Here is a 26,413-nt window from a genome sequence, read left to right on the forward strand (position 1 = left end):
AATGACTTTTCTGTTAACTGGAACAAAACAAAACAAAACAAAAAACCACCTGAGTTGTTTTCTTAATATAACCACTTTGAAAGTGGAGATCATGTGTTCTAAGTGGCTAGAGCCCTGGGAGAAAAGCTGTACCACTCAAACATTAGAATATGACACAACAGTTTGCAGATAATGGGTGGATGCGCAGAAATCTCCAAGCCTCCTATTCTAAAAAGCATCACTGATGAGAATTAGATGACTGACTTCCTCCTACCTGCAAGAGGAAATTAGAGAAAATCTAAACATGACACATATGTTATGAAATATGACACAAGTTATTTCTAACAGGTGAAAATAAATTAAAAATAAGGGGGTTCAAGTGCTACCAAAAATTTGGAGCAGGACCTTGGGCAAGTCACATAATGGAAACATAAATGATAACTAATGTCTCATCAAGCGCTTACTATGTGCCAGGGCCTGTGCTAAATGCTTTACATGCATTATTCTCTCACTCAGTCCTCACCACACTCCTATTGGTGGGTATTGTGATGAGGAAATCGAGGCTTGGAGAGGTTAGATAACTTGTCTTATGAAAAAACTACTAAGAAGAGTACAAGGCAGAACTGTACCTGGTTCATCAGACTCCAGCACCCATGTTCTAACGACAAGCATCTCTGTTATTTCACCTACGCTGAGTCTGCCGTTTCAGGGTAAAATGGGTAAAATGGAGGTTGGGCTTCATTATTCCAAAGGTGGCTTCTGGCTTTAACATTTTGTGACCCTACAATGACCGAAGATTGTATGCTTAGATTCCAGTAAAGACTCACAGTTCAGGGCTCCCCTGGTGGCGCAGTGGTTGAGACTCCGCCTGCCGATGCGGGGGACACGGGTTCGTGCCCCGGTCCGGGAAGATCCCAGCGGAGCGGCTGGGCCCGTAAGCCATGGCCGCTGAGCCTGCGCGTCCAGAGCCCGTGCTCCACAACGGGAGAGGCCACAACAGTGAGAGGCCAGCGTACCGCAAAAAAAAAAAAAGACTCATAGTTCAGACAGGAGCTTTATTTCTCCCTTGAGTCCTATTTCTCCCTTGAGTCCACTGGGACACGGAAGAGATGACATTCTCCTGGCTGACCCATTCCCATGGGGGTGCCTGAACTGTTTAAAGAGCTGCTCACTATAACCCCACTCTCATTTAGGCAGTGAATCTTTAGAATGAACATCTTAAAACAGGATACCTAAATATAACTTGAAAGTGAAATGAATCCACCTAAAGAATATCCAATGCTAATACTCAGTAGTGACTTTTCTTTCTGAAGTTTAAGTTGGAGTTTACTTCATTTTTATTTATTTATTTTCTGGGGCCACGCTGCGTGGCATGGAGGATCTTGGTTCCCTGACCAGGGACAGAACCCTTTCCCCCTGCAGTAGAAGCACAGAGTCTTAACCACTGGACCGCCAAGGAAGTCCCAGAGTTGGAGTTTATTATTATTATTATTTGGCCACTCCACACGGCTTGTGGGATTTAAGTTCCCTGACCAGGGATCGAACCCAGGCCCTCGGCAGTAAGAGCAAGGAGCCCTAACCTCTGGACCGCCAGGGAATTCGCCAGAGTTGATTAATTAGCTTCTTTTGAGTCTTATTAAAGTCTTAAGAGTAGACCAATACTTTCTGAATGTAACATTTTCAAGCATTACTTTAACATTTCATTATAAATCTAAGGGTAGGTTAGTCTGATTCTACAAATGAAGACACTCACCCTTTGTCACCCAGCTCAGATGAGGACCCAACTCGGATTTCAAAACCCGTTTTCTTTCCACTATGACAGCAGTTCTCCAGATGTAGTCTGTGGACTCCTGCAGGTCCTCTAGATGCTTTTGGGGGGGTCTGTGAGGTCAAAACTCCTAAGACACCATTTGTCTTTTCACATCTTGATGTTTGCAATGGCGGTGCAAAAGCAACAGACTGCTGCACTTGAGCACCAATCTAGTCAGTGGTATCCTTGGCCTCACTCACAGTAGGAAAGAAAAAAAAAGCCAGTTGCACTTAAGAATGTCCCTGATGGAGCAGAGACAACTGTTATTAAGTCGTGACCCTTAAAGGCACAGTTTCCACAGCATACTGCAGTACGGCAGTTGTCTCAAGGAAAACCACTCGTGCAACTGGTCCCATTGTGAGATGGACTGCCCCATTTTTCAGGGAACACCAGTGTTACTTGAAATAAGTACAGACAGAAAATCAGTGGTCATTCTGACATGGGTATTGGCAGACATTGTCTTGACAATGAATGAAGTGAGCCTCTCACTTCAAGAACAACTGACAGTGTTAGTTGCCAATGAAAAACTTTGAGCTTTCAAGCAAAAATTAGAATTTTGGAAAACTCCTATCTGCTATAGTGAGCTGATAGCTTCCCACTACTTAAAGACTTTTCTGATGAGATGAGGCGCTTGGTAGTATTAATAAGTGTAATTTTAAAATACTGCATAATTAAATGCGTCAGGATTTGAAAGATGGCAGATATCCAGCAACCCTCCCAACAAGGTCTGATCACAACCCAGGGGGTGAGGGTATGGCAGACTCTTCCTTGTGGGCTCTATCTCAACCCCAGGGATTGTGGCTGCCCCTCATATATGACTCCAGCCCCTGCTATAGTTAGTAGTTCTCTGGTTGAATTACCATGTGGTCTCTCTCTCTCCTGATTGGATTGAGGCTGATACAGCTGGCCTTGCAAGCAAGCACTGAGATCAGTCACCAGGGAAGAAAACCAACCCAGAACAGTCACTGCTGTGAAGGGAAGAGAGCAAGGAGAGGGGCATGACCAACCACCCTCCTCATCTTTGTCAACAGCAAGAGCTGTCTGTTTGACATGGAGGGGGGCGGTTTGCAGGAGAAAGTTTGGAACAGCTGATTTTAGATATAAATAAAGAATTGAAAATTAGACTCAAGGGCTTCCCTGATGGCGCAGTGGTTGAGAATCTGCCTGCCAATGCAGGGGACACGGGTTTGAGCCCTGGTCTGGGAAGATCCCACGTGTGGCGGAGCAACTAGGCCTGTGAGCCACAACTACTGAGCCTGCGCGTCTGCAGCCTGTGCTCCGCAACGAGAGGCCACGACAGTGAGGCCCACACACCGCGATGAAGAGTGGCCCCCACTTGCCGCAACTAGAGAAAGCCCTTGCACAGAAACGAAGACCCAACACAGCAAAAATAAATAAATAATTTTTTTAAAAAGTAAAATAATTTTTAAAAAAAATTAAAAAAAAAAGAAAATTGGACTCAAATAGTGCCTACATCTCCGGCAGGCTAGTTCTTTCACCAGTGCAGAGTTTTTGTGACGTCATCCCTTCAGAACAGTTAAAGGACTAGGGAGTGAATGACCCAACCGGTTCAGGTTTGGAAGTAGCTTAAAAAATAGTTAACAGGGCCTCCCTGGTGGCGCAGTGGTTGAGAGTCCGCCTGCCGATGCAGGGGATACGGGTTCGTGCCCCGGTCCGGGAGGATCCCACATGCCGCGGAGCGGCTGGGCCCGTGAGCCATGGGCGCTGAGCTTGCGCATCCGGCAACGGGAAAGGCCACGACAGTGAGAGGCCCACATATCGCAAAAAAAAAAAAAAAAAAAAATAGTTAACAGGTGATGAAGTTACTATCACAGTGTCCAAGATGAGCACAGCAAAGAGGAGACCAATCATATCAGTGATGTGAGTTGAACTGGAGAGCTTGAAGGTTTCACAAGAAGAGGAAAAAGACCCAGTGTGAAATTGGACCAAGTCAGGGTCAGAGCCTTGCTATATAGAGTTGAACAGCTGAGAGCTAAAACAGTTTAGAACTTAACAGTGACCACGGTCACTGCAGCATTATTTACAATAGCCAAGATGTGGAAACAACCTAAGTGTCCATCCATGGTATGTATTATGTGGTAATACATACCATGGAGTATTATTCAGCCTTAAAAAAGGAAATCCTGCCTGTGTGACAACATAGATGAACCAAAGGGCATTAGGCTAAGAGAAATAAACCAGTCACAGAGGGACAAATACTACATGACTGCACTTACATAAGGTATCTAGAAAAATCAAAATCATAGAAGCAGAGAATGGTGGTTTCGAGACTGGAGCTAGCGGAAATGGGGAGCTCTTGTTCAATGGGTATAAAGTTTGTTATGTGAGATGAATGCATTCTAGAGATCTGCTGTACAATATAGTTAACAATACTGTATTGTGCACTTAAAATTTTTGTTAAGAGGGTAGGTCTCATGTTGTATCCTTACTACAAAAACGAAAGTATATGGAAACTTGTGGAGGTAACAGATATTTATTACCTTGATTGTGGTGATGGTTTCACAATTGTGTGCATTCATCAAATTGAATACATTAAATATGTGCAGTTTTTGGTATATCAGTTATAACTCAATAAAGCTGTTGTTTTTTTTTTAATTTTTAATCCAAACCAAAACAATAAACACTTGATTTAAAAAAAAAAAAAAAGAACTAAATGGTGAGGAGACAACCTGAAGATGGACAAAACTGGGCCCTGGGGCCAGAAAGGGAATTAGCCAGAAGGTTCACATGAGCTCCCAAGGATAAAGGCAGCAGGGGGAAATGTGAGGCAGGCACCCTGGTGCTGCTTACACTCAGGCCAAGACAGAGCCTCTTTAGGGACAGCCACCATCCTGCTCTGAAATGACACTAGACTCTCCCTCTTCTGGTTGGGTGGTCTTTGGCAAGTTATTCAATTCTGAGTTGAGAGGAGTTAGATGAGTCACTGCTTTGAGCCCAGAGAATAATCCTAGAATAATACTGGCTGGCATCAAGAACCGTGCTTCTGGACCACCAGCCCAGGAGCAGCGAGGCACATTCAGTCCCTGGCATGGGCTTTTTGCCTAGCACCTATGTTTTCACCTGTCCTCTTCTCTGTCACTCCTAGAATAAACGGTATTGTTTAGAGTTTCCACAACTGAAAATTATGTCTGATTTCGAGCAGTAAGAAATACATTTACATTTTACATGGTGATCCAGGACACCTGGATATGGCATATGGCTATATGTAAATTACGGCTTTCATAAAGCAAACTGAAATTTACTAAATGTGGTACACTATTTTTCTATTCTATTTCATTTTTCAAAATGCAGGTCATGACCCCCTAAATCAATACCATGACTCTTCTAGTAGATTGCTATTCAGTTTGAAAACCACCACCATACAGGGAAAAGGTGACTAATAGACTGATTATAATCTGACGAAAAGACACCCTGAGGTCAACACTTTCCTGTGGTCTAGTCAATGTTTAGTAGTTATCTTTTTTTTTAAACTGAGGTATAACTGACATATAACGTAAGTCTCAGGAGTACAATATATTCAGTATTTGTATACATAGCAAAATGATCACCACAAAAAGTCTAGTTACCAGGTGTAGTAACAATTTTTTTCTTGTGATGAGAATCTCTAAGATCTACTCTCTTAACAACTTTCAAATACAGTATACAATACAGTATTAACTACAGTCACCATGCTGTATCTTATATCCCCAGGACTTATTTATTTTATAACTAGAAGTTTATACCTTTTGACCCCCTTCACCCATTTTGCCCACCACCCAGCCCCTGCCTCTGCCAACCACCAATCTGTTCTTTGTAAGTTTGGGGTTTTTTTGAAATTCCACAGATAAGGGAGATCATATGCTATTTGTCTTTCTCTGTCTGACTTAATTCATTTAGCATAATGCCCTCAAGATCCATCCATGTTATCACAAATGACAAGATTTCATTCTTTTTTCTGGCTGAATAATATATATATATATATGTATGTATATATACACACACACACACATTTTCTTCAGCCATTCATCCATTGATGGACATCAGTGTTTCCATATCTCAGCTATTGTAAACAATGCTGCAATGAACATGGGGGTGCACATATCTTTTCGAGTTAGTGTTTTGCTTTTTTTCACATCTTTATTGGAGTATAAATGCTTTGCAATGTTGTGTTAGTTTCTGCTGTACAACAAAGTGAATCAACTATACATATACATATATCCCCATATCCCCTCCCTCTTGAGCCTCCCTCCCACCCTCCCTATCCCACCCCTCTAGGTGGTCACAAAGCACTGAGCTGATCTCCCTGTGCTATGCAGCAGCTTCCCACTAGCCATCCATTTTACATTCGGTAGTGTATATATGTCAACGTTACTCTCTCACTTCATCCCAGCTTCCCCTCCCCCGCCCCCTTGCCCTCAAGTCTGCTCTTTACACCTGTGTCTTTATTCCTGCCCTACCACTAGGTTCATCAGTACCGCCTTTTAAAATTCCATATATATATGTTAGCATACGGTACTTGTTTTTCTCTTTCTGACTTCGAGTCAGTGTTTTTGTTTTCTTCAGATAAATACCCACAAGTGAAATTGCTGGATCATATGGTAGTTCTACTTTTAATTTTTTGAGGAATCTCCATACTGTTTTCCATAGTGGATGTATCAATTTACATTCCCACCAATAGTGCACAGAGGTTCCCTTTTCTGCACACGCTTTCCAACAATTGTTATTTCTTGTCTTTTTGATAAGAGCCATCCTAACAGGTGTGAGGTGATATCTCACTGTGGTTTTGATTTGCATTTCCCAGATTAGGGATGTTGAGCATTTTTTTTTCATGCACCTGTTGGCCTTTACTATTTGTATTGTTTTCCAAACCCTGGAAAGAAATCATGCTTACACAAGAAACCCAGTGCCAAGATTCCATCATTCGTGTTAATCTCACTCTTTCTGGAGTCACACCTCTCAAATCAATAAATACACACTTTGATACACATCAGTGTCATGCAAATTAAAACCGGACAGCATCTCCTTTGGTCCAATAGCTCCCAAAACTAACAAACTCCACTGGACTAAACCTTGCAACACCAGAGTCTTTAGTCAAGGCAAACCTTGTTCCAGAAATTTTTAATCTTTTGCATTATTATAAAACAAGACAGCAATTTGCAAAACTCAACCGAACAAGATGACTCAGCACAGAAGTTTAGTTCAATATGATTTTATTTAAAATCTGCAAAGCTGAAGGAGGGATCTGATGTTTTGTGAAAAGAAAACAATTTTCACACTATATATTTTAGCCTTTTTAGTTCTGTGCTGAATAATAACAGAAAAGGAAGTTTCTGTTCACGATCCTAACTCCAGCACACTCAGCCAGGTGGCTCGGGATCTTGTAGCAAGATAACCCTGGTCTGAGCCCACAGTAAATCCCCTCCCCCGAGTGGAGCCCCAGTTCCTCCCCAGGCACACATACTTATTTCCACTGCCCTCCACAGGCCCTAAGAATCCTTCATTTTAAAGAAAGCTGAAAAGAGTATGAAAGGATTCCTTAACTCACTGTCTGCAATAAACCCAACTACTGGTTAACTCTTGACAATTACAAGTATAAAATACTTGAAATGTATAAGATGTTCCATATTGAATGGAACATCTTAAATGTCAAAAAATTAAGTCAAGTAACATGCTTTCACATTTTAAAATATTACTTAATAAAACTTACTGAGACAAGAAATGCAGCACTTCTTTGTACTTGGTATTATAAACTCCTACTGACAATGGCTACTTGATGGTCAAACAAAATAAAAAAGAGAAGAAACCATACATACTGCTCTATACACAATGCCTGAACAATGTCACGTTTTGAATTTTGTTACTAAAATTAAGCCTGCGGAAAAAAAAGAGGTCTAAAAAAGCAACACCCATGTTATTTTAAATGATGAGGTAGATTTTTTCCTATGCGGTAAAGATAACCAAAAATGCGTATAACTCTCAAATTTTCTTTAAAAAAAAAAAAAGTTCAAGTTATCGTCACTTTCACAAATAAGACATTTATAAACCGTGAGGTGGAGAGCTCATACTCAGGGAAGCTCCACACTTTGTGTTACTTGGAGATTCAATAATCAGTCTTGGATCAATTAATTCTCTCCAGAAAATGGTGATCTGAGGAAAAACAGAAAATATTCAGTTTAGAGACTTCATTTTGAGGTCGTATGAATTTTAGTCATTCAAAAAGTCAATTTCCATTTGTGCAGAATGCTTGAAGACCTGGAGTAATCTGAGTCCCAGTAAACTCAGTTCAATTAGGGTAGGAGGCCTTGTTTACCTAGAATGCAGTTAAATTTTACAGCAGACACACTTCATCTTTCTTTGATTTAGAGCAGGGGCTGTATGGGGAGGGTAGCTGGTTACACAGCGGTCAGGAGGATTTGCCCAACAAGCCTCTGTGGAAAGGCAGCCCACAGGCCTCCCGGGAGGCAGATGTGGCCCAGGAAGGTTATCACTATGCTGTTGATGCCCTTTTGTGCAGCTCTGTAGTTCTTTTCCTGTGCTGCCTAAAAACAGGAGGTATTTCACATTTTACCAAGAGAAAGCAAAGCTAACATTGGCCATATGAATAATGAGAGCCATCTAGTGTCAAAAAAGGTAATTACAGGCCCTACTTCAGGCTGCTGTTTAGTAAGGCCTCCAAGAAGAAAGCCTTCAACGTTTAATTTTCCAATGTAGTTTCCAAGAATACATTTCAACAAAAAAGCGGGGCTGCATATATTGCAAATGGAGAAGCACAGGAGACTGGGCAAAATCTTCTGAGCCCACCACAGACCCTAAAAATGTGCTTTTGGAGTAAATCCCTGAGTGGCATCTACCCCAAAGACAAAGCAAAACATACAGTCTGCTTAGGGTTTCCACAAATTCACATTTCAGATAAAACGTGACTCTGCAATACTAAAACTCAGAATAATATCATAACATTTCAAGTATAAACACCTTAAGAAGTGGTTTCTTAAATATAAATTCTACTCACTTTAATGCTACCATACTCTAATGAGGCAGCCATTTCCGCAACTCTGGAAGTCTGTCTGCCTACAAAGCTCTAAACCATATACTTCCTAAAATGGAAATTTAAGGACTGAAACAAAATCAAAAGACAGATTCATCATTTTACGTCATTCTTCAAAATGACCTGTGCTGTTTTAAGTCAGAATCATGGTTAACATTTGAGAGGTAGTAGTAAGTGCAGGGAGGCGTGATGGAGGTTTCTGGAGGGGCTGCTCATGTGCTATTTCTTGATCTGGGTGCTGGTTGCTACATGGGGTATGTTCATTGGTGAAAATCGCCCAAGCTGTACATTTATGTGTACTTTTGTTTTTAAAAGGCTACTCTTTTCTACTGACACCCTTATAAAACTGTGATTTGATTTGATCTGATTTTGATTTTTAGCCATGCCACATGACTTGTGGGATCTCAGTTCCCTGACCAGGGACTAAACCAGGGCCATGGCAGTGAAAGCCCAGAATCCTAACCACTAGGCCACCAGGGAACTCCCAAAACTGATTTTATGCAACTGTACACTCTCAGATAAGATTTATTTGTGCATCTTGTCTTATAGGCTCTCTGATGTTCAAGATGGCACCCTAGGGCTTCCCCGGTGGCGCAGTGGTTGGGAGTCTGCCTGCCGATGCGGGGGACGCGGGTTCATGCCCCGGTCCGGGAGTATCCCACGTGCCGCGGAGCGGCTGGGCCCGTGAGCCGTGGCCGCTGGGCCTGCACGTCCGGAGCCTGTGTTCGGCAACCGGAGAGGCCACAGCGGTGAGAGGCCCGCGTACCGCAAAGAAAAAAAAGATGGCACCCTAACTTGGCACTTGGCACTGTTACAGCCACCCTGTAAGGCACGACAGAGATCCCCAAGGCTGAGATCCTTTATGATTTTAATACAGGCAGTTCAGGAAGCTGCAGTGTCACCTTCCGGGCCGCCAGTAGCCAGTCAAGAGAGTGGACGACCAAGCCAATCCCAAGAAGAGAAGCGCGCCTACCCTCTTCTCCTGCGTCACAGCGTACTCCACTACCTCAGCTCCATTTTCGTTGTGATAAACCAAATCAAACTTTCCAGGTTCTTTCACGGCTGAAAGCAGACGGTAGAAGGAGAGACAATAAGTCATTTCCCAGTAGTGAAATGTTCCTCTCCGGGGAATTCGTATCATTAGAGAAACAACCACAAACACACTGTCCACTGATGTGGAGGCTGGCGACACACATGAAAGTCTGGAGTGCTCAGTGACGGGAGAGCCTTCGAAAACCCTGCATCAAAAGACAGGAGCTTTTCGGCTACTGATCAGTGACAATCTTTCCTTCATCAAAAAGAAATGAGCTTGATCCGCTACCACTAGTAATCCCGGAAAAGAATGTGTAACCACGAGATAATCCCCAAAATAGCTGGTATGTTTCAACAAGGGAAGGTAATGTGAATTCTGCGAAGTTCTTATATCTTGCTGTATCCTCAGAAATCACACAGGCTTACTACTTGGTAACAGAGCAGTCCTCACTTTACATGGTAGGGCAGGGCCGTTAAAGTGACCATGCAGGCCGAAATCATGCAAAACAATCTTAATCAATGGGAAAACTTATGACTGTCTCATGATCTTTAAAATTTTTTGTCAAAACTTTAAAACCTTTACTGTATAGGGAAATGAAAAAATACTACAACTGCTATTTATGTAGTACACGGATCTAATTTAAAACAGAAATACTGAGAATTAAAGTGTTCTATGTCTTTGTAAGAAACTTATCAAGGGTAGTTTAAGCAGTGCTCATCTTCTTGTCATGTAACCACAGTACAGAGTGAGAGTCTTTTCTACGCCTTACGTAACTGTCATACTCCTCTCAGTGTGTTATTCCTTGAGCTTTTAACGTCATGCAATAGCTCTGAGAGTTTCTTTTTTGCTGATGTCACTTCTAGGACATCCTCATCCCTTTCATCATCACCACTTTCCTCGTTGGCGTCAAGAAGCTCACATAAAGCTCAATGTCAACATGCCCACAGTGAGCTACTTATTCTATGATTTCACTCAAACTCCATTTGGATGTGTCGCTTTTAGCATTATCACTTTTGGTCTCTTTGTTGTGCATTCATCTTTGTTGGCCAATTCCCTATTTCAATTATCCATTTTTGTAAAGTGTTACGTGGATTTGTCACTGAGAGACAAGGAAGCAGCACAACTACACACTTTGCTGTGTTACGGGAATTGAGTAACAGATGCACAGTGACCAACCACCAACAGACTTTGAAAGAAGTGATGTGACTTGTCACTAATCATATGGCCATGTGTTATTTATGCAGTGATTTGTGGACGGGAGAGCTAGCGGTACTCTATACAGTTACTTACAGTTAAGAGTTAACATACCAATGTCACCGGGGAGCTGGTTTTATTTAACTAAATCATGGTAACTGAAATTCATGTATATTAGAACCATGCAAAGTGAGGACTACCTGTACTTTTGCTAGAAAACAGATAAAGTGTTTCTTGATGCTCCCCAGAAGAAAAGTTCTAATTGGATGTCATCACTGTCAATCACCTGACAAGAAGTGATCAGGCTGTGTCCACAAAATTTGATCATGGACAAACCTCTGTCCACCACTCCAAAGAAGGGGGATTTCTTCAAATGAAACCTAATCAGAAGAAAGCTGGAAAACCAGTGGAAGGTGCGTGTGTGTGTGTGTCTGTGTGTGTGTGTGTCTGTGTGTTTTCTGGCTGCACCGCACGGCTTGTGTGATCTTTGTTCCCCGACCAGGGGTTTCTCTGAAAAACCTTTTTGAATGATTTCTATGTACTGGAGTTTTGAATCTTTTACTCACTACCTTATTTAAACACGAACAGAAAATAATAAATTCCTTAGAGTCTGCTAAAGAAAAAGAGATCTCCTCTACTCCCTGGCCAGAGACCCCTGCAAACACAACCCCAGTTAAGCCATATACAGTAAAAGCCCTCTTATTCCAGGATTTCAGAAACAATAATGGGTGGGGTGAATCAGGGATAAAGCAGGGAACCATTTAAAATAATGTGTGAGCGTGTGGATACACTTATACTTTACGCATTTTATTTTGACTTGACACACAGAAGTATGTTAATTTGCCAATCTTTTGAAACAGAGCTAGCAGGTCTTATGAGTCCACCAACTAGAGCTGTCTTTCTTTTATAAATCATATCCTTAATGTATATATGCAATTTCCACAATTTTTGAGTTTTGAGGTTTTTTTTTTAAGTGATGCAAGAATTAAAAAATACAAAAGCTAGCAACACAATTGTGTAGACTCTTCACAGATTTTTACCAAATTCCTCCCAATCTCTTATAGCTGACCCACCACATATAATTCAAAAGCAAATTTTTCAGTAACAATCCTGAGTCAGCATTCAACTTAGGTTTCACAGACATAATTTTTTTGGCCATCAATTTTCATCAGTTTATGTAATTTTATGAAATTACATAACTACAGTAACAAGAACAACTCGCCTGACAGCTCTGGGAACGCACCTCCACTTGTGGGAGTGCAGCACCCACCCTCCCGGCCACCCTGTGCTGACAGAGGTATGCAGAGCGCCAGGCAGCCATGGGGGCCAAGGAAGACAGCAGCGCCTGTGTATGAAAGCTGTTTAGAAACCAGTGTAGATGTGAAGAGCCTACATTGCCAAATTCTTTTCTAGAACACTCACCAGGTAAAGATGAAAGAATTTCTATGTCTACTTGCTGGGTCTCCGGATTATGGCTTAATATTTTTCCTTCCTTTCAAAAACAAAAGTTCAAGTCAAAAGACAACATGTCAACTATTATGAATATACTAAAGCCACTGAATTGCACACTTTAAAACAGTTAAATAGTGAGTTTTGTTATGTGGGTTTTATCTCAACAAAAAAAGTTTTTAAATAAATCAACATGCATTTGAAATAAAACTCCCACATACCAAGCCAGCATTTCCCCTGGTCTCAATCATCCCAGGAGCAGGTACCAAACAGGGACAGCCCCTATAGCCCACAGCCTGCTACTTATTCAGACTAGCTGATCCTAAGCTGTCTCCCTCACCCTGCCTTGCCTACACCAAGGAAACCCCAATAAATGCTCCTCCCTCCTGCTTCTGCCTCCCAGCCACAACCAGGTACTGTCCCCTGTGGTCCTGCCTGGTGTGGCATCCCCCTCTTCTCTCGGGAAATGTAAGTAATAAATTCCTTTCTCAGTAGCACTGACTTCTCTGTGTCATCACTCAGTCACCTCCATAAATTAAAATTCCACGGATACAAATGAGACAGGTTAGGGGCTGAGGAGACTACATTCTTTGAAGGTAGATTTGACTTTTAAAGACAAGCTTAATGAATAAAGCTGATGATCTAGCTGGACAAAAGTACTTGACATCAAAGCAAAAAAGTGGTACTGATTTTCACCCTCGAAACGGTTTTGAAAGCAACTTCAAAAAAGTTCTAAAAACACTGGGAAATAAAGTAAGCAAATAGCTCGCCAAGATGATAACTATAATGACCAACATCCATTTAGTATGAGTTTGAAAAAAAATCAATATCATCTAGAATCAACAATTGGTAGAGGCTGTGGGACATACCAATTCATGTTTATCTCCATTTCCTCATGTACCACAGAATTAAATTAGTCATCTATGGTAGGGTGAAAAAACATCCTGGTTTGCCCAAGACAGGTCCATTTACATTTCCTTTCAGTATAATTATTAATACAATATTCATCCTTTTCACTCATGAGCGTTCTGATTTATGTAAGTTATGTGGTCACCTATATTAAGGGGCTAAGATGAAAAAGATGATAAAACACCAGTTACCCAGAACCAACCAACCAAATCCCTTCATGAACTGATTCTTCTTCTAGCCTGCTTTTGAAGAAAGATTCTTACCAAGATTTTAAAAGGCTACCTAGGGATCAACTCAGATTGAATCAAATCTTCTCATACCTTATCTGTATCACTATATTAACGTTATCAATTATTCCCTTAAAAAAATGAACTTACATTCTGAATCTCACATCAAAATAAGAAAGTATGCATTTTAACAAGATTTTCAGCAAAATTTTGAATGGGTGAGAAAGGGAAGGAAACATGTAATTACTGATTGAGTCAAACTTTTACTGAACTGTGATAAAGTTCATATGCCAACATGAAGTCCCATACAAATATTAAGTGAGTAAATTCCAAGGACAGTATTTGTGAATTACCCGTGGTTAACTGGTAAAGCAAAACAAACCATATTAGATGATAACAACCAGTAGTAATTCACAAATATATGAAGTAGATTCCTATGCTGAAAATAATCAAATTTTCTGGCTGAGAGCTATCTATTTTTCTCTTTCAAAGTTTAGGATCATGGGAGAGGGGTACTCAAATAACTCTGTGTATCTAAGCTGATTAGAAATAAATGAGTAATAAAAAAAATTAAATTTGTCATTCTCATTTTATATATTCTTCCCAAGTATTAAGAAAAATAACATTGGGAGACTTCAAAGGGATACTATCAAGAAGTTTACATTTTGAAAATATTTTTTCTACTTTATGACATTATTTACTCCATAAAAATCCATATTATCCATATTAGCAGTATTAAACATGGCTTTAGCTTCTTTAATATACTGACATTTGATTACTTTAAAATAAAGAACCTTACCTTGTAGTCAGAAACATCAGGAGAATAATCGGATGTTAGTTCCAAAAGCTAAAAAAGAAGAAAAAAACTCACAAATACACATGCCCTGTGGCTCCTTTCCCCTACTCCTGAGAAAACAAAACATGCAGTATTGGGGTGCCCACTCCGCCTCTCTGGGAGCCCTACCATGAGCCTGTGGCAAAACAGGGGTTCCAGTAGGAAAGTTTTTGGGGGGGTTTCGGAGGCTTTTGGGGTGATATGTAGAGGCTTTTTTTACTGAGCACTTGCTATGTTCCAGACACCAGGCTGAGCCATTTCTACTCATTCAGAAAACAATTACTAGGCACCTACTACATGCTAGGCAAGAGAACACGAAAGATATGATCCAGGAAGAGTTATTATAAATATGATTTAATATAAAGTAGTTTAATAAATTTTTTATTAATGTAAATTATATTAAATTATAAATATAAATGTAACCTGACATGTTAATGAGTAAGTTTATTTAGGGGGGAATAATCTTTTTTGTTGTAACTATTGTTGTTTTTTAAAAATATACCTTAAATGCAATCTTTTCTCCAACTTGAGGGGCAGCTGCTAAAAGCGGTAAGAGACTGTAGTCCTTCTTGTGTGTCTCTATGGGATTCTGAAAAACAGTATTAGTCATGTGATTTTGTTACTACTGAGAAACTGTGAACCCATGACATCAATTCCAGGAACACTACGTGAGGAAAGGGGAAGAGGTAAACTCACGATAAATAATACTTACCTGGATAACAGTAGATGAGTTTGTCACCATTTCATTCAACTGCTGTTGCTTCTGATAATCAGCATTTCTATTTAAAACACAGGGAACAGCATGCCCTCGTCCTCGACCTCTGCCCCGCATACCCCGACCCCTCGCTCCCTTCCAAGAAAGAAGGTCCTCTCCCCTACTCCAACCTCTTCCCAAAGTGATGGGGAGAGTCACATTGGGAGGAGGACCAAGGGCCTGTCTGCCACCATTTGAGTCTGACTGCTTCCATCCAGCTGCATTTGGAACCTGTGAGGATGGCCCTGGACAACGTTTTCCTGCAAAGAGACCTACAGTCTTTAAGAAATCTGCAGTACACACCGGGGTACTCTTTGACATCACACGTTGGTCATCTGACTCTGAACTAGAGTCGGAGCTAGAAGATGATGTTCTGGAGGTCTTGCCCTTGATGGGGCTAGAACCAGTTTTTGCAGCCCCTTTGTTTGCAGCTGTGGTTCTCATAGAGGATCCTTCCTTTGAAACTTCAGTCGAGATTTTCTCTGGGGAATGTGTGACCTCCAAGACGACATTGCTGAGACCATCACTGGTTGATTCACGATAAGACTCAGACTCTGAGGAGGAGTCGGGACTCTCTTTTGTACGAATGCCTGGGCCACCTTTTCTTTGGGCTTTCACGAGGCTGTTTCTAGTAGGAGGACCTTTTGGAGGGCTGTACTTCAGGATGGTCCACTCTTTCACTGACTGTGCTTTAGAAGACTTGGGAGTCTTTGCCTGCTTTTTATATTCACATTTCTTCGTTTTCTTTGGTGATTTTCTTTCTGTCTCTCCACCATCAGCATCCACTACACCACATGTGGCTTTCTTTTTCCTCTTGTTTTTTTTACTCACACTCTGATCTGTGACAGCTTTGGGTTCTAGATCCAAGGTCTTCTCACTGTTATTGTTCTCATGCCTCTTCCAACGCTTCTTTGAATTTTTGTAATCTAGTTCGGTTTCTTCATCTTCCTCCAACTTAAATGCCCGCTTCTTTGCTTTTCTAGGTAATAAACGAGTACTATCACCATTACTAACTGTTACAGGACTCTCAGCAACTCCTCTCTCTTCTAATTTAACTCTATCAAAAGAACAAGAGAGAAAGCTTTAGTAAGTAATTCATAAGCATGTCTCCAGAATGTAGTTATATACTAAGAGGACTGCAAAGTGTCACCGTTATCAGGCAATGAAAAAATGTCAAATCGCTTAAGGACAAAAGACTCTTTTTAACAAAATGGCCTATATGGCATCACTTACGGTCAACTTTCAAATGACTAGTTTTATTTATTGATCAGCTACTGCATCCTAAACATTTCCTATAGATTTTCTCTCATCTAAACACCACCATGAAGTAAGTATCTTTCATTTTAAAACAGATCACAAAATTACGGTTCAGACAAGTAACTGCCCAGGATCCACAGCTAATAAGCCACAGAAATAGGATTCAAACATGTTTGTGTAACGTCAACATTCACAATCTTTCCACTACATTATGTGCCTATGCTAAATGATGATAATGCTAACTATCCATTTTTGTTTTTAACTGTAATCTACTTTTTTAAAAATCAGATTTCATTTTTATTTTGTTTAAATTTAGGAAAACACTGAACAATTTATAATTTATGTTCTCTGGTGTACTGAAAGCCATCGTAAAATTCCATAACATCTGGTGATTACTGATTTTATGTGCCAACTTGACTAGGCCCTGGGGTGACCAGATATTTGGTTAAACATTGTTCTGGGCATGTTTGTCAGGGTGTTTCAGGATCAGATTAACATTTGAATTTGTACACTAAATAGACTGCCTTTGTGAGCAGATGGTCCCAGTGTGAATGGCCCTCACCCAATCCACTGAAGGCCTGAACGGAATAAAAGGCTGAGCAAGAGGGAATCCGCTTTCCCTGCCTGCCTGTCTTTGAGCCAGGACGTCAGAAGAACTTCTGCCTCAGACTAAGAATCAGACTGAAACACACCATCTGCTTTCCTGGCCTTTGCACTTGGGCCGGAACTTTATCATCAGCTTTCCCAGGTCTCCAGCTTGCCGACTGCAGATCTCGGGACTTCTCTGTCTCCATAATCTCATGAGTCAGGTCCTTATAATAAATCTCATTTCTGTACCTAGAGCTATAGCTATGTCTATATCTATATCATCTCCTATTGTTTCTGTTTCTCTGGAGAACTCTGACTAATATACAGTTCATCCAAAATCATTTCACTATAGTAAAGGAATTCTGTTCCTCCATGAACCGGCAACAGCTAATTCTAATAGGCACAGGCCAGTGACAGAGAGCTGAGTGAGTGTCGTCAATGTCAAGCACATAGTGGGTGTTTAAAAATGCCTGCTGGGGCTTCCCTGGTGGCGCAATGGTTAAGAATCTGCCTGCCAATGCAGGGGACATGGGTTCAAGCCCTGATCCAGGAAGATCCCACATGCCATGGAGCAACTAAGCCCGTAAGCCACAACTACTGAGCCTGCACTCTAGAGCCCGTGAGCCACAACTACTGAGCCCACATGCCTAGAGCCCGTGCTCTGCAACGAGAAGTTACTGCAATGAGAAGCCCACTCACTGCAACAAAGAGTAGCCCCCGCTCACCGCAGCTAGAGAAAGCCCATGCACAGCAAGGAAGACCCAATGCAGCCAAAAATAAATAAATTTATTTTTTAAAAATGTCTCCTAAAAACATACATTATTCTTTCAGTACATTTACATCCAGCTGTATCTTTCATCAAGTACTTTTAGTGACCAGGGAAAGATGTGGACAATCATATTTAAAAATAAAGTACAAGGCGGGCCTCCCTGGTGGCACAGTGGTTGAGAGTCCGCCTGCCGGTGTAGGGGATACGGGTTCGTGCCCCGGTCTGGGAGGATCCCACATGCCGCGTAGCGGCTGGGCCCGTGAGCCGCGTAGCGGCTGGGCCCGTGAGCCGTGGCCGCTGAGCTTGTGCGTCCGGCAACGGGAGGGGCCACGACAGTGAGAGGCCCACATATCGCAAAAAAAAAAATAAAAAATAAAAAAAAATAAAGTACAAGGCTTCCCTGGTGGCACAGTGGTTAAGAATCTGCCTGCCAATGCAGGGGACACGGGTTCGAGCCCTGGTCCGGGAAGATCCCACATGCCGCAGAGCAACTAAGCCCATGTGCCACAACTACTGAGCCTGCGCTCTAGAGCCCGGGAGCCACAACTACTGAGCCCACGGGCCTAGAGCCCGTGCTCCGCAACAAGAGAAGCCACCGCAATGAGAAGCCTGCACACCTCAACAAAGAGTAGCCCCCGCTCGCCACAACTAGAGAAAGCCCGTGCGCAGCAACAAAGACCCAACGCAGCCAAAAATAAATAAATTTATTTTAAAAAAATAGAAAATAAAGTATAATTGGTGAGTAATAAGATAGAGTATAGGCATTCTTTAATTTTTTTAAGGTATAGTAATCCTGTGGATTTATCTCAATGTGGTAGTTGAAAAAAATCCTCAATTATTCTTCAGAATACACAAATACACAGACACATACAAATGAAGATAAAATAAAAGCTATTGATACCAGGAGTAGGATGAAGAGAGAAATAAAACTCTGAAAGAGCAGGGACTTAAATAAAACTCACTACCCCCTATTCTCAGCTGTGGACCTTGGCACCTAGCAGCAAGAAAGTAATTCTTAAACGGGCAAAAGCTAGTTTGGCATCCTGTGAATCTAAGAAATACTTAGGAACTTCCTGGATATGGAAGTTTCCATAACATTCTTGATTACTTTGTTTTTACTTGTAGCAATGCTATGATTCAAGTTTCAATTCTGAGATGACAATTAGTACCAAACTTTCCATCACACTTTGAAAATGGATGCAAGACCTTCTGTTCAGTCACTGTGGTTCATTAATTCACTGGAACACTGCACGTGCTGCATCCCGTGTAGGCAGGACGCCTGGCTTTCAAAGGAGCCTACAACAGCATCATGCTTTCAAGAGCAGCTCTTGTCATCACCTCACCCATTCTGAAGATCATGGATCTGTGGATACTTGACCTGTGATTGCTGCAGCCTCACTATCTGCTACTCCTGAAGAGAATAATTTCAGTTTGGAACATATTAAGACTGAGAAACAAAACACCATCCAGAGAACAAGAAACGTTTCACCTGGGTCTGCTCAGTTACCATTCTTTTCAGGTTGGACACTTTCCCTGGCAATGTTCTTCATTTCCCCACTTGGATCACAGACAACAAATGTAACAGTCCTTTTACAAACGGAAGTGAATGTAGCTGTCCTTTTACAAAGAAAAGTGAATTACCTGTATAATTAGCAATGAAAGAGATTTGATCCCAAGAAATGTTTAAAACAGACTCTCCACTGTTCATTCAAACTCTCTGCAGGGCAAACTGGGCACTAGTATCAAAATGCAAGGTATTCCCTTTAAATTTGCAAGTTCACCTCTAGGATTCTATCATACATAAATACAGACATGCCCATCCGCACTGCCTGACACCTCCCCACTCCCACTAGCCATTGCCTGCCAAGGCCAAAGTGACTGGATTCAAATCCTTCTTCTGCCTTTAGTTAAAATTTTAAAATATCATTACCTCAACTTTTCCCATCTGTACAAATGGGGGTAACAGTACTAATTATAGTACTCAAATGAGCTATCATATATATTTAGAGCCGTGCTGGGCTCAGAGCAAGTGCTATCTAAATGTTAGCTCTAATTTTTATTAATACAGTGAATGTTGTTAGTCCTCTGAGGGCAGGAGTTGATGGGTTTTTAATGAACTTGTCCCATCAAATGGAGGTGAAATTCAACAAAGAGGGTGAAAGCAGGGATCTGCAATCTCTCTGGGTCCCACCTGTTCCCTGCAGCCTCCCTCCTGTCTAGCTGCTGCTTGCAGTGCCCTGCATTACCACCTTCAGAGAAGTAAGTTACCTGACCAAGGGCACACAGTTAAGTCACAGAGCCAAGATTTGAATCCAGGGTTCTGATTCCTGACCCTGAGCTCTTAATCACTCTGCTCTCTTACCTTTCGCACAATATTGAACAAAAGTAACTCATACTTTTGGCATAAATACAGACCTGTACAACTCTTCTGGAGGCCAACTTGACAGTATTTATCAAATTTTAAAATTTGACCAACGAGTACCCCTTCTGGGAATGTATCTTACTGAATCATTGCCCAAGTACACAAAGATACAGAAGAATACTCACCACAGCGGTATATGTAACAGTGAAAACCAGATGACAACTGCCAAGAGCTGAATGCTTTGGTGCTCCCCCCAAATTCATATGTCGAAATCCTAACCCTCCAATGTTATGGTGTTAGGAGATGGGGCCTTTGGGAAGTGATTACATCATAAGCGTAAAGCCCTCATGAATGGGATTAGCGCCCTTATGAAAGAGACCCCCAGGGCTCCCTAGTCCCCTTCTACCATGTAAGGACACAGGAAGAAGGTACCATCTGTGAACCAGAAAGCAAGCCCTCACCAGACCATAAGTCTGCCAGCACCCTGATCTTGGGCTCCTCGGCCTCTAAACTGTGAGAATTAAATTTCTGTTGTTTATAAGCTACCCAGTTTATGGTATTTTTATTATAGAAGCCCAGTCAAACTAAGATTACAACCTAAAATGTCCATTAATAAGGGGCTGGTTAAATAAATTAACATGGCCATGCAAAGGAAAAATATAGCATTTAAAAAGAATGACGTGGCAATTGCATCACATATCGTATATACTAAAATGAAAGATACACAAGATACATTAGGTAAAAAAAAGTGAGGTGCAGGAAAAAATGTATATGATAATGACATGTGTATTTAAAGAGTGTAAGTATATATGTTTGCATATGTATGGAAAAGACACTCCAAATTTAACTGAGGATACTTCTGGAGAGTGGGGTGTAGGAAGAGTACGTGAGAAAAGAAATAAGGGATTTTGTACCCTGAACTATTTTGAAGTACAATTTTTTTTTTAACAATAAGCCTTTTTGTTTGCTTTGTTTTAATAAAAGAATAGGAAGGGACTATCAATGTTCCACAATGAAAGCAGCCCAGGCCTAACTTCCACTGGTCTCTGTTCACCCATGGGCATTGGACAAACACACTCCTGAACATGAGAGAAGAGCTCTCAGTATTCTATATCCCCAAAACCATCAGCACGCTACAAAACGAGATTGAGCGTCAAGAGACCCAGAGCTGCATAAGGATCGGCAGCCTTAATGGCAAGTATCTTCTTTGGCTCCCGAGGTTTCAGGAAACCAAACTGCCCTCAGCCTGGCTCAGACGCTCTGTCTTCTTCACTCCCACTGCCAGCCTCATAGACATGCCAAGAGGGGCTTGGCTGGCTATCCAAGGAGCCACTGATTACAGCAACATGAAATGAGAGCTCATCTCTAATGTTCAGCATTTAATAATCAGTATTAAATGCCACAGAGTCAAAAGAGTGACAGAGGAGAGAAGGCATTCTGTTTCCTCACAGAATGACTCTTCAACAGGGAGATCTCACTCCAGCTGGTCGCTCTCCAGGTGCTGCAGCCAGGCCTCTGTGAAGCTCTCTTCAGGGGGTGTTATGGGATGTACTGTGTCCCCTCAAAATTCTTATGCTGAAGCCCTAACCCATAGTACCTCTAAATGTGACTGTATTTAGAGACAGGGCCTTTAAAGAGGTAATCAAGTTAAGATGAGGCCATTAAGAGCAGGCCCTAATCCAATCTGACTGGTGTCCTTATGAGAGAGAAAATCTGGACACACAAAGAGACACCAGGTCACGTGCCTTTTTCTGAGGACAGAAAAAAGGTCATGTGAGGACACAGTAAGAAGAGAGACACCTACTAGCCAAGTAGAGAGGCCTCAAAAAGAAACAAAACTTGCCAACACTTAACCTTGGACTTCCAGCCTCCAGAACTGTGAGAGGGAAATTTCGGTTGCTTAAGCCTGTGGTGTTTTGTTAGAGCAGCCCCAGCAGATGGATGGAGCTCCAGGCAAATGGGAGCACTTCCTTCTCCCAGGGGAGATGGAGACCGCCTTGAGGAGCTCCATGTTAGCAGCCTGGGGGCAGAGGAAGTCAGAGACTGGGGGCTCAAAAGAAGGGGCTGTGAGCAAGTGGCCATGGCACACAAGTGTGGAGATGCTCGCGCCTCCAGGGCTAGTTCTCAGGATTCCCACAACCAGGCTCCGCTTTTCCTCGTGAGAGCTCTCTCAGCACTCCCGGCAATCCCAACAGAATTCTTCTGCTGGTCAAACTCATCCCTTCACCAAGTCAGGGTAGCTTTTGCCTCCACAACTGTACGAGGCTATCCAACCTTCAAGGTACTGTGAAATTCCCTGACCCTTTGTGTTCCACGATGATCTCTTCCTTTCAACCATCTTCTGCACTTAGCAGCAAAACCTGGTATGATTATGCAGTCAGATAATTATCCACTCCACATGACACAAGAAGATAATATACAGAAACACAAAACTAGTTATTTTGGTCTACTCCAACAATATTGGGTACCTTTGAGAAAAGAAACTGTTTTCTTCTGTAGCTCTGAAGAAAAGTGTCAGGGGAAGACAGAGAATGACTATGGACGTGAAACCACGAAAACGTACAAAACTTTTCCAAATTCAACTCTTTCCTAAGGTCTTCCCCATTTACCACTGAAGCTAGCTGCAGAGGTATTTCTTGCCATATGCGATCGTTCATTCTGGTGTTTAGGAGGAATTCTGCCTGCCATTGTGCTGTATTTATTTCCCATCACAGCTTTCATGGTTTGCTTTTGACATTGTTGACTTCATTATAAAGAGTCTAATTTCCAGACGATTCATTAAATGAAGTGTAACTGCAGTTAGCCATCAGCAAGTTATTAATTCATTAGACAGGGAACAGATCAGAAAGTAAACTTAACAGGAGAGGATGCAGTCCTTACAACTGCAATATTTAAATAGTCCCTGAATTGCAGAGAGAATGGAGTCTATTTCCCAGTGAATAAAAAGGAAAAAGACCTCTTTTTGAAACTTGGATTATTTCAAATTGTCACTGGAAACATCTAAACATTATTAGTAAATCAGTGTTCCTGCTTTTAAAAGAGAGAAAGACACACATATGCTCAAAGATGTAGCAGTTGTTCCAACTTAAATTCCCTGATGCTCTGAAGAAATCTTATGAATCTGACATACTCTGGAGAAAGGAATATTCAACAGGCAACAAATGGCAAGCAGAAGTAAGTAGCCTGGTTCCCAACTCTAGAATTTTTTTCACTGTAGATGAAGCTTTTAAAAAGAAGCCCTGAATAAATCAGTCCAAGATATGAATCCGAACTGAAATCATGTCTTACCATTTTATTGAGATAAATCAGCCACAAGTGAGCAATTTACACCACAACTGCTCCTTGATACTCATCTCAGTATCATCTTTTAAAACTTCCAAAAGCGTATTTAAAACTATTTTGTTTCCCAATTCACGACCCAAAAGGTTCCAAACACCTATTTAAGTGAACCCAGATGAGACACAGAACGACGCCCACCAGTCCCAGGGGGTATCGCAGGAGCTCTGAGATTGGACACGCTGCAAGTGGTGAAGAAAACATGACTGCGGGTCCGTTTGCTTGGGTCTCCGGCACCTGACCCTGCGAACTGCCAGGGGAAGGCCGGGTCTCAGGCACGGCCGGCACCCCGCGCACCTAACACAGTGCCCGGCTAAGTGAGCGCTTGCTAAGTCAAGGCTGGAAGAAACGCGGGCCCTGCCCACACCCAAGATCAGGGTTTTTCCAAGTGTGGTCCACCAACCTTCTGCATTAGAAGCTTCCCGGGAAAAGATGCTCGTTACAATGCAGATTCCTGAGCCCCAAACCTGACTGGACCAATCAGAATCTCCGGGGTTCACGGAAGTGCAGTTTGACAGCCCCCCCCCCCGCAGCTCACCCCGACCCTCACCCGGACCCACACCCACACGCGGTCTCCAGACGCCGGAGGCGCCCCCGGACGTGCGCAGGCTCGTCCCCGGCGCCCCCCCGCCGCGCCCCCCTCCCGCCCGCGCACCTGAGGCAGTCGTTGTCTCGTACCAGACGCGCGCTCTCGGCGGGGGGCAAGAGCCCCCCCTCCAAATAGAGGCCCAGGAGGGCCCCAGAACTGAAGCCGAAGCGCTGGCGGATAAGACTGATGAGATCCGTGACTACTCGGCATCTGTTCAAGTCGATGAGAAGCCAGAAGGACGTGCAGTGCGGGGTGGCTGGCGGCGGGTAATCAAATTGAAGGCGTAGCCTAACCGTCTCGGAAGCTGCCATCTTGCTCGATGCGCAACGGAAGCCGAGAGACTCCACGGGGCCGCCGAGAGGCGTGCTCGGGGCCCGCCCCCTGGAGCCTGTTAACGGGTGCCACCTGTTGGTGGCAAATGGCTGCTTCAGGCTTTGTGAATGACGAGGACGCGGAGCGGGATTGATTCAGGTCCGCTCAAAACAGGGCTAGGGAAGAGAATAAGCAAAATGCCTTTATTCCTTTCCTGCGGAGCCCTACGTAGGGTCCGAATTTAGGCAACTCTCTAGATAAACAAGCACTGCTCAGCTGTGGTCTTCTAAGATATTTGCTCATATACATAAAATAATTTCAAAAACATAACTCCCAATGCATCTAGTTTACAAAATGTTTCATCATACAGAGTTGAAAAAGATGTAATTCCTAATGTATTGTAAATATTGACATTTTAAAATAAAACCATTAATCACTCTTTTAAAAGTATCCAGTGGAATTTAAATACCTTAGCAGTTTAATACCTACCACCATGCAAATTTTTAAATATAAAAAATACGTCCTCTTATTAACTCTTAGGTAAGTGAATCAGAAATTTTACATCACTTGAATTTCCATTCCATTTCTTCCACATAGTATATTAACTCCTTTAGTTTTCATTACAAAGGTATGAATTATGAGCTATTATTATTCCCATTTTGAAGATTTAAAAAAAAAACAAAATGTTCAGAGAGGTTAAGTAACTTCCCCAGGGTCACTGGACTAAGTACGTGGCTAATACCTTGAAGTCAATAGATAGGTTAAAAAAAATTTTTTTTAAGTTTTATTTTCCTGTGACCTTAATGCTCTAGGTCTTCTGGATTGAGTTATTACTATTATTAGAGGTACACAATTGATCAAAATAGCATAAAATGCCACACATTTTGTTACATAATTATTAAATGGAGAAAATAAAATGGACATGGACCATATCTATTACTAAAATAAATGGAGCTCTGTGTGGGGTTTTTTAATTAGTCCAAGTCTCTGTGAATGGATATTGCTAAATGAGACAGGGCTCCCCATCAATTCTGGACCTATTTTTTGTTTTTATAGATGTGACGCCCTGAGAAAACATGTTCATTTATGTAAGTAGATAAGAATGGAAGGACTTATGTTATTGGCTATATCAGTCAATTCCTTAAAACTCTTTCCAACTTACATGCTAAAATCACCTAGAGATCGTTCGTTAAAAATTATTTTCAGTACTCCTTCAGTCAACAATTCAGTTAGGTTCAATAATGTTAAAAACAAAAAATTGGGAATCACCTGACTTTCAAAGAAAGTGTTTACCCAGACGCTAGAGTTGTTCACTTTCTCAATATCTGGGAAGGCTCTACTAAGATTATGTGATTATTATACCACTTACTTTTACAATTAGAGGTGCCTTGTCTATGGCGCTAAACTTAGATGAAACGGGGGTAAAAATGACAATTCATAAAAATGGGGATTATGATCAAAGACCTGTATATTGATGACAGATGGATAGAGAGATGGATGATTATATATAAATCATCCATATATAATCATCCATATAAAACTCTTACATATAGATTTATTAGCAATTTAATCTGATAGTTGAAATCAATTGTTTATAAATATTCATTTGATAGAATTGGAAGAGCATATCAACATCTAAGAAAGAAGAGTTAATCCCAATAAAATGAAGCTGGGTTCTCAAGTTCAGGGCATTGTTACATTTTTTGTATGAATGATTGCTGTTATGGACATGATTTACAGCAGAATCCACTACATGTTTCCCTAAAGTTAATCTAAATTTAATAATAGCTGGAGGAAACAAACAAGTACAGTAGGTGCTGTAAGGCTATGTGGATGGGGTCAGGAGGAAGAAAGACACTTTGAGGAGAACAGAAACAGTGCACAGGCGCATTCTCAGGCAATCAGCTGTAGGAAGGAGTCCCAGTGAAAGAGGGAGATGAACTGAATTCTCTTAAAACCACGCAG

General features: G+C 41.8%; 1 protein-coding gene across 1 annotated transcript; it reads right to left on the reverse strand.

The window, feature by feature from the left end:
• Positions 1-6,986: 6,986 nt before the first annotated feature.
• COIL (coilin) lies at positions 6,987-24,464 on the reverse strand. The gene is made up of 7 exons (XM_007463879.1): positions 24,203-24,464; positions 15,194-16,292; positions 14,984-15,070; positions 14,446-14,493; positions 12,484-12,553; positions 9,808-9,896; positions 6,987-7,936 (listed from the first exon to the last, which is right to left on the reverse strand). Exons 1-7 carry the CDS (start codon positions 24,445-24,447, stop codon positions 7,826-7,828), a joined length of 1,749 nt encoding a protein of 582 aa, XP_007463941.1. The 5' UTR covers positions 24,448-24,464; the 3' UTR covers positions 6,987-7,825.
• Between the last annotated feature and the right edge of the window lie 1,949 nt (positions 24,465-26,413).

This window comes from Lipotes vexillifer, unplaced genomic scaffold, assembly GCF_000442215.2.
Source record: "Lipotes vexillifer unplaced genomic scaffold, Lipotes_vexillifer_v1.1 scaffold333, whole genome shotgun sequence".
Taxonomy (NCBI): domain Eukaryota; kingdom Metazoa; phylum Chordata; class Mammalia; order Artiodactyla; family Lipotidae; genus Lipotes; species Lipotes vexillifer.

What these genes read in the sequence shown, in the direction of transcription:
- COIL (XM_007463879.1), bottom strand. Translation starts at nt 24,447, where the DNA reads ATGGCAGCTTCCGAGACGGTTAGGCTACGCCTTCAATTTGATTACCCG. An exon ending in AATTCTTTCATCTTTACCTG is followed by an intron (nt 9,897 to 12,483) that starts GTGAGTGTTCTA and finishes GTCTGCTTTCAG; the next exon opens with CCGTGAAAGAACCTGGAAAG. An exon ending in CTGTGACGCAGGAGAAGAGG is followed by an intron (nt 7,937 to 9,807) that starts GTAGGCGCGCTT and finishes GTTTTTCCTCAG; the next exon opens with ATCACCATTTTCTGGAGAGA.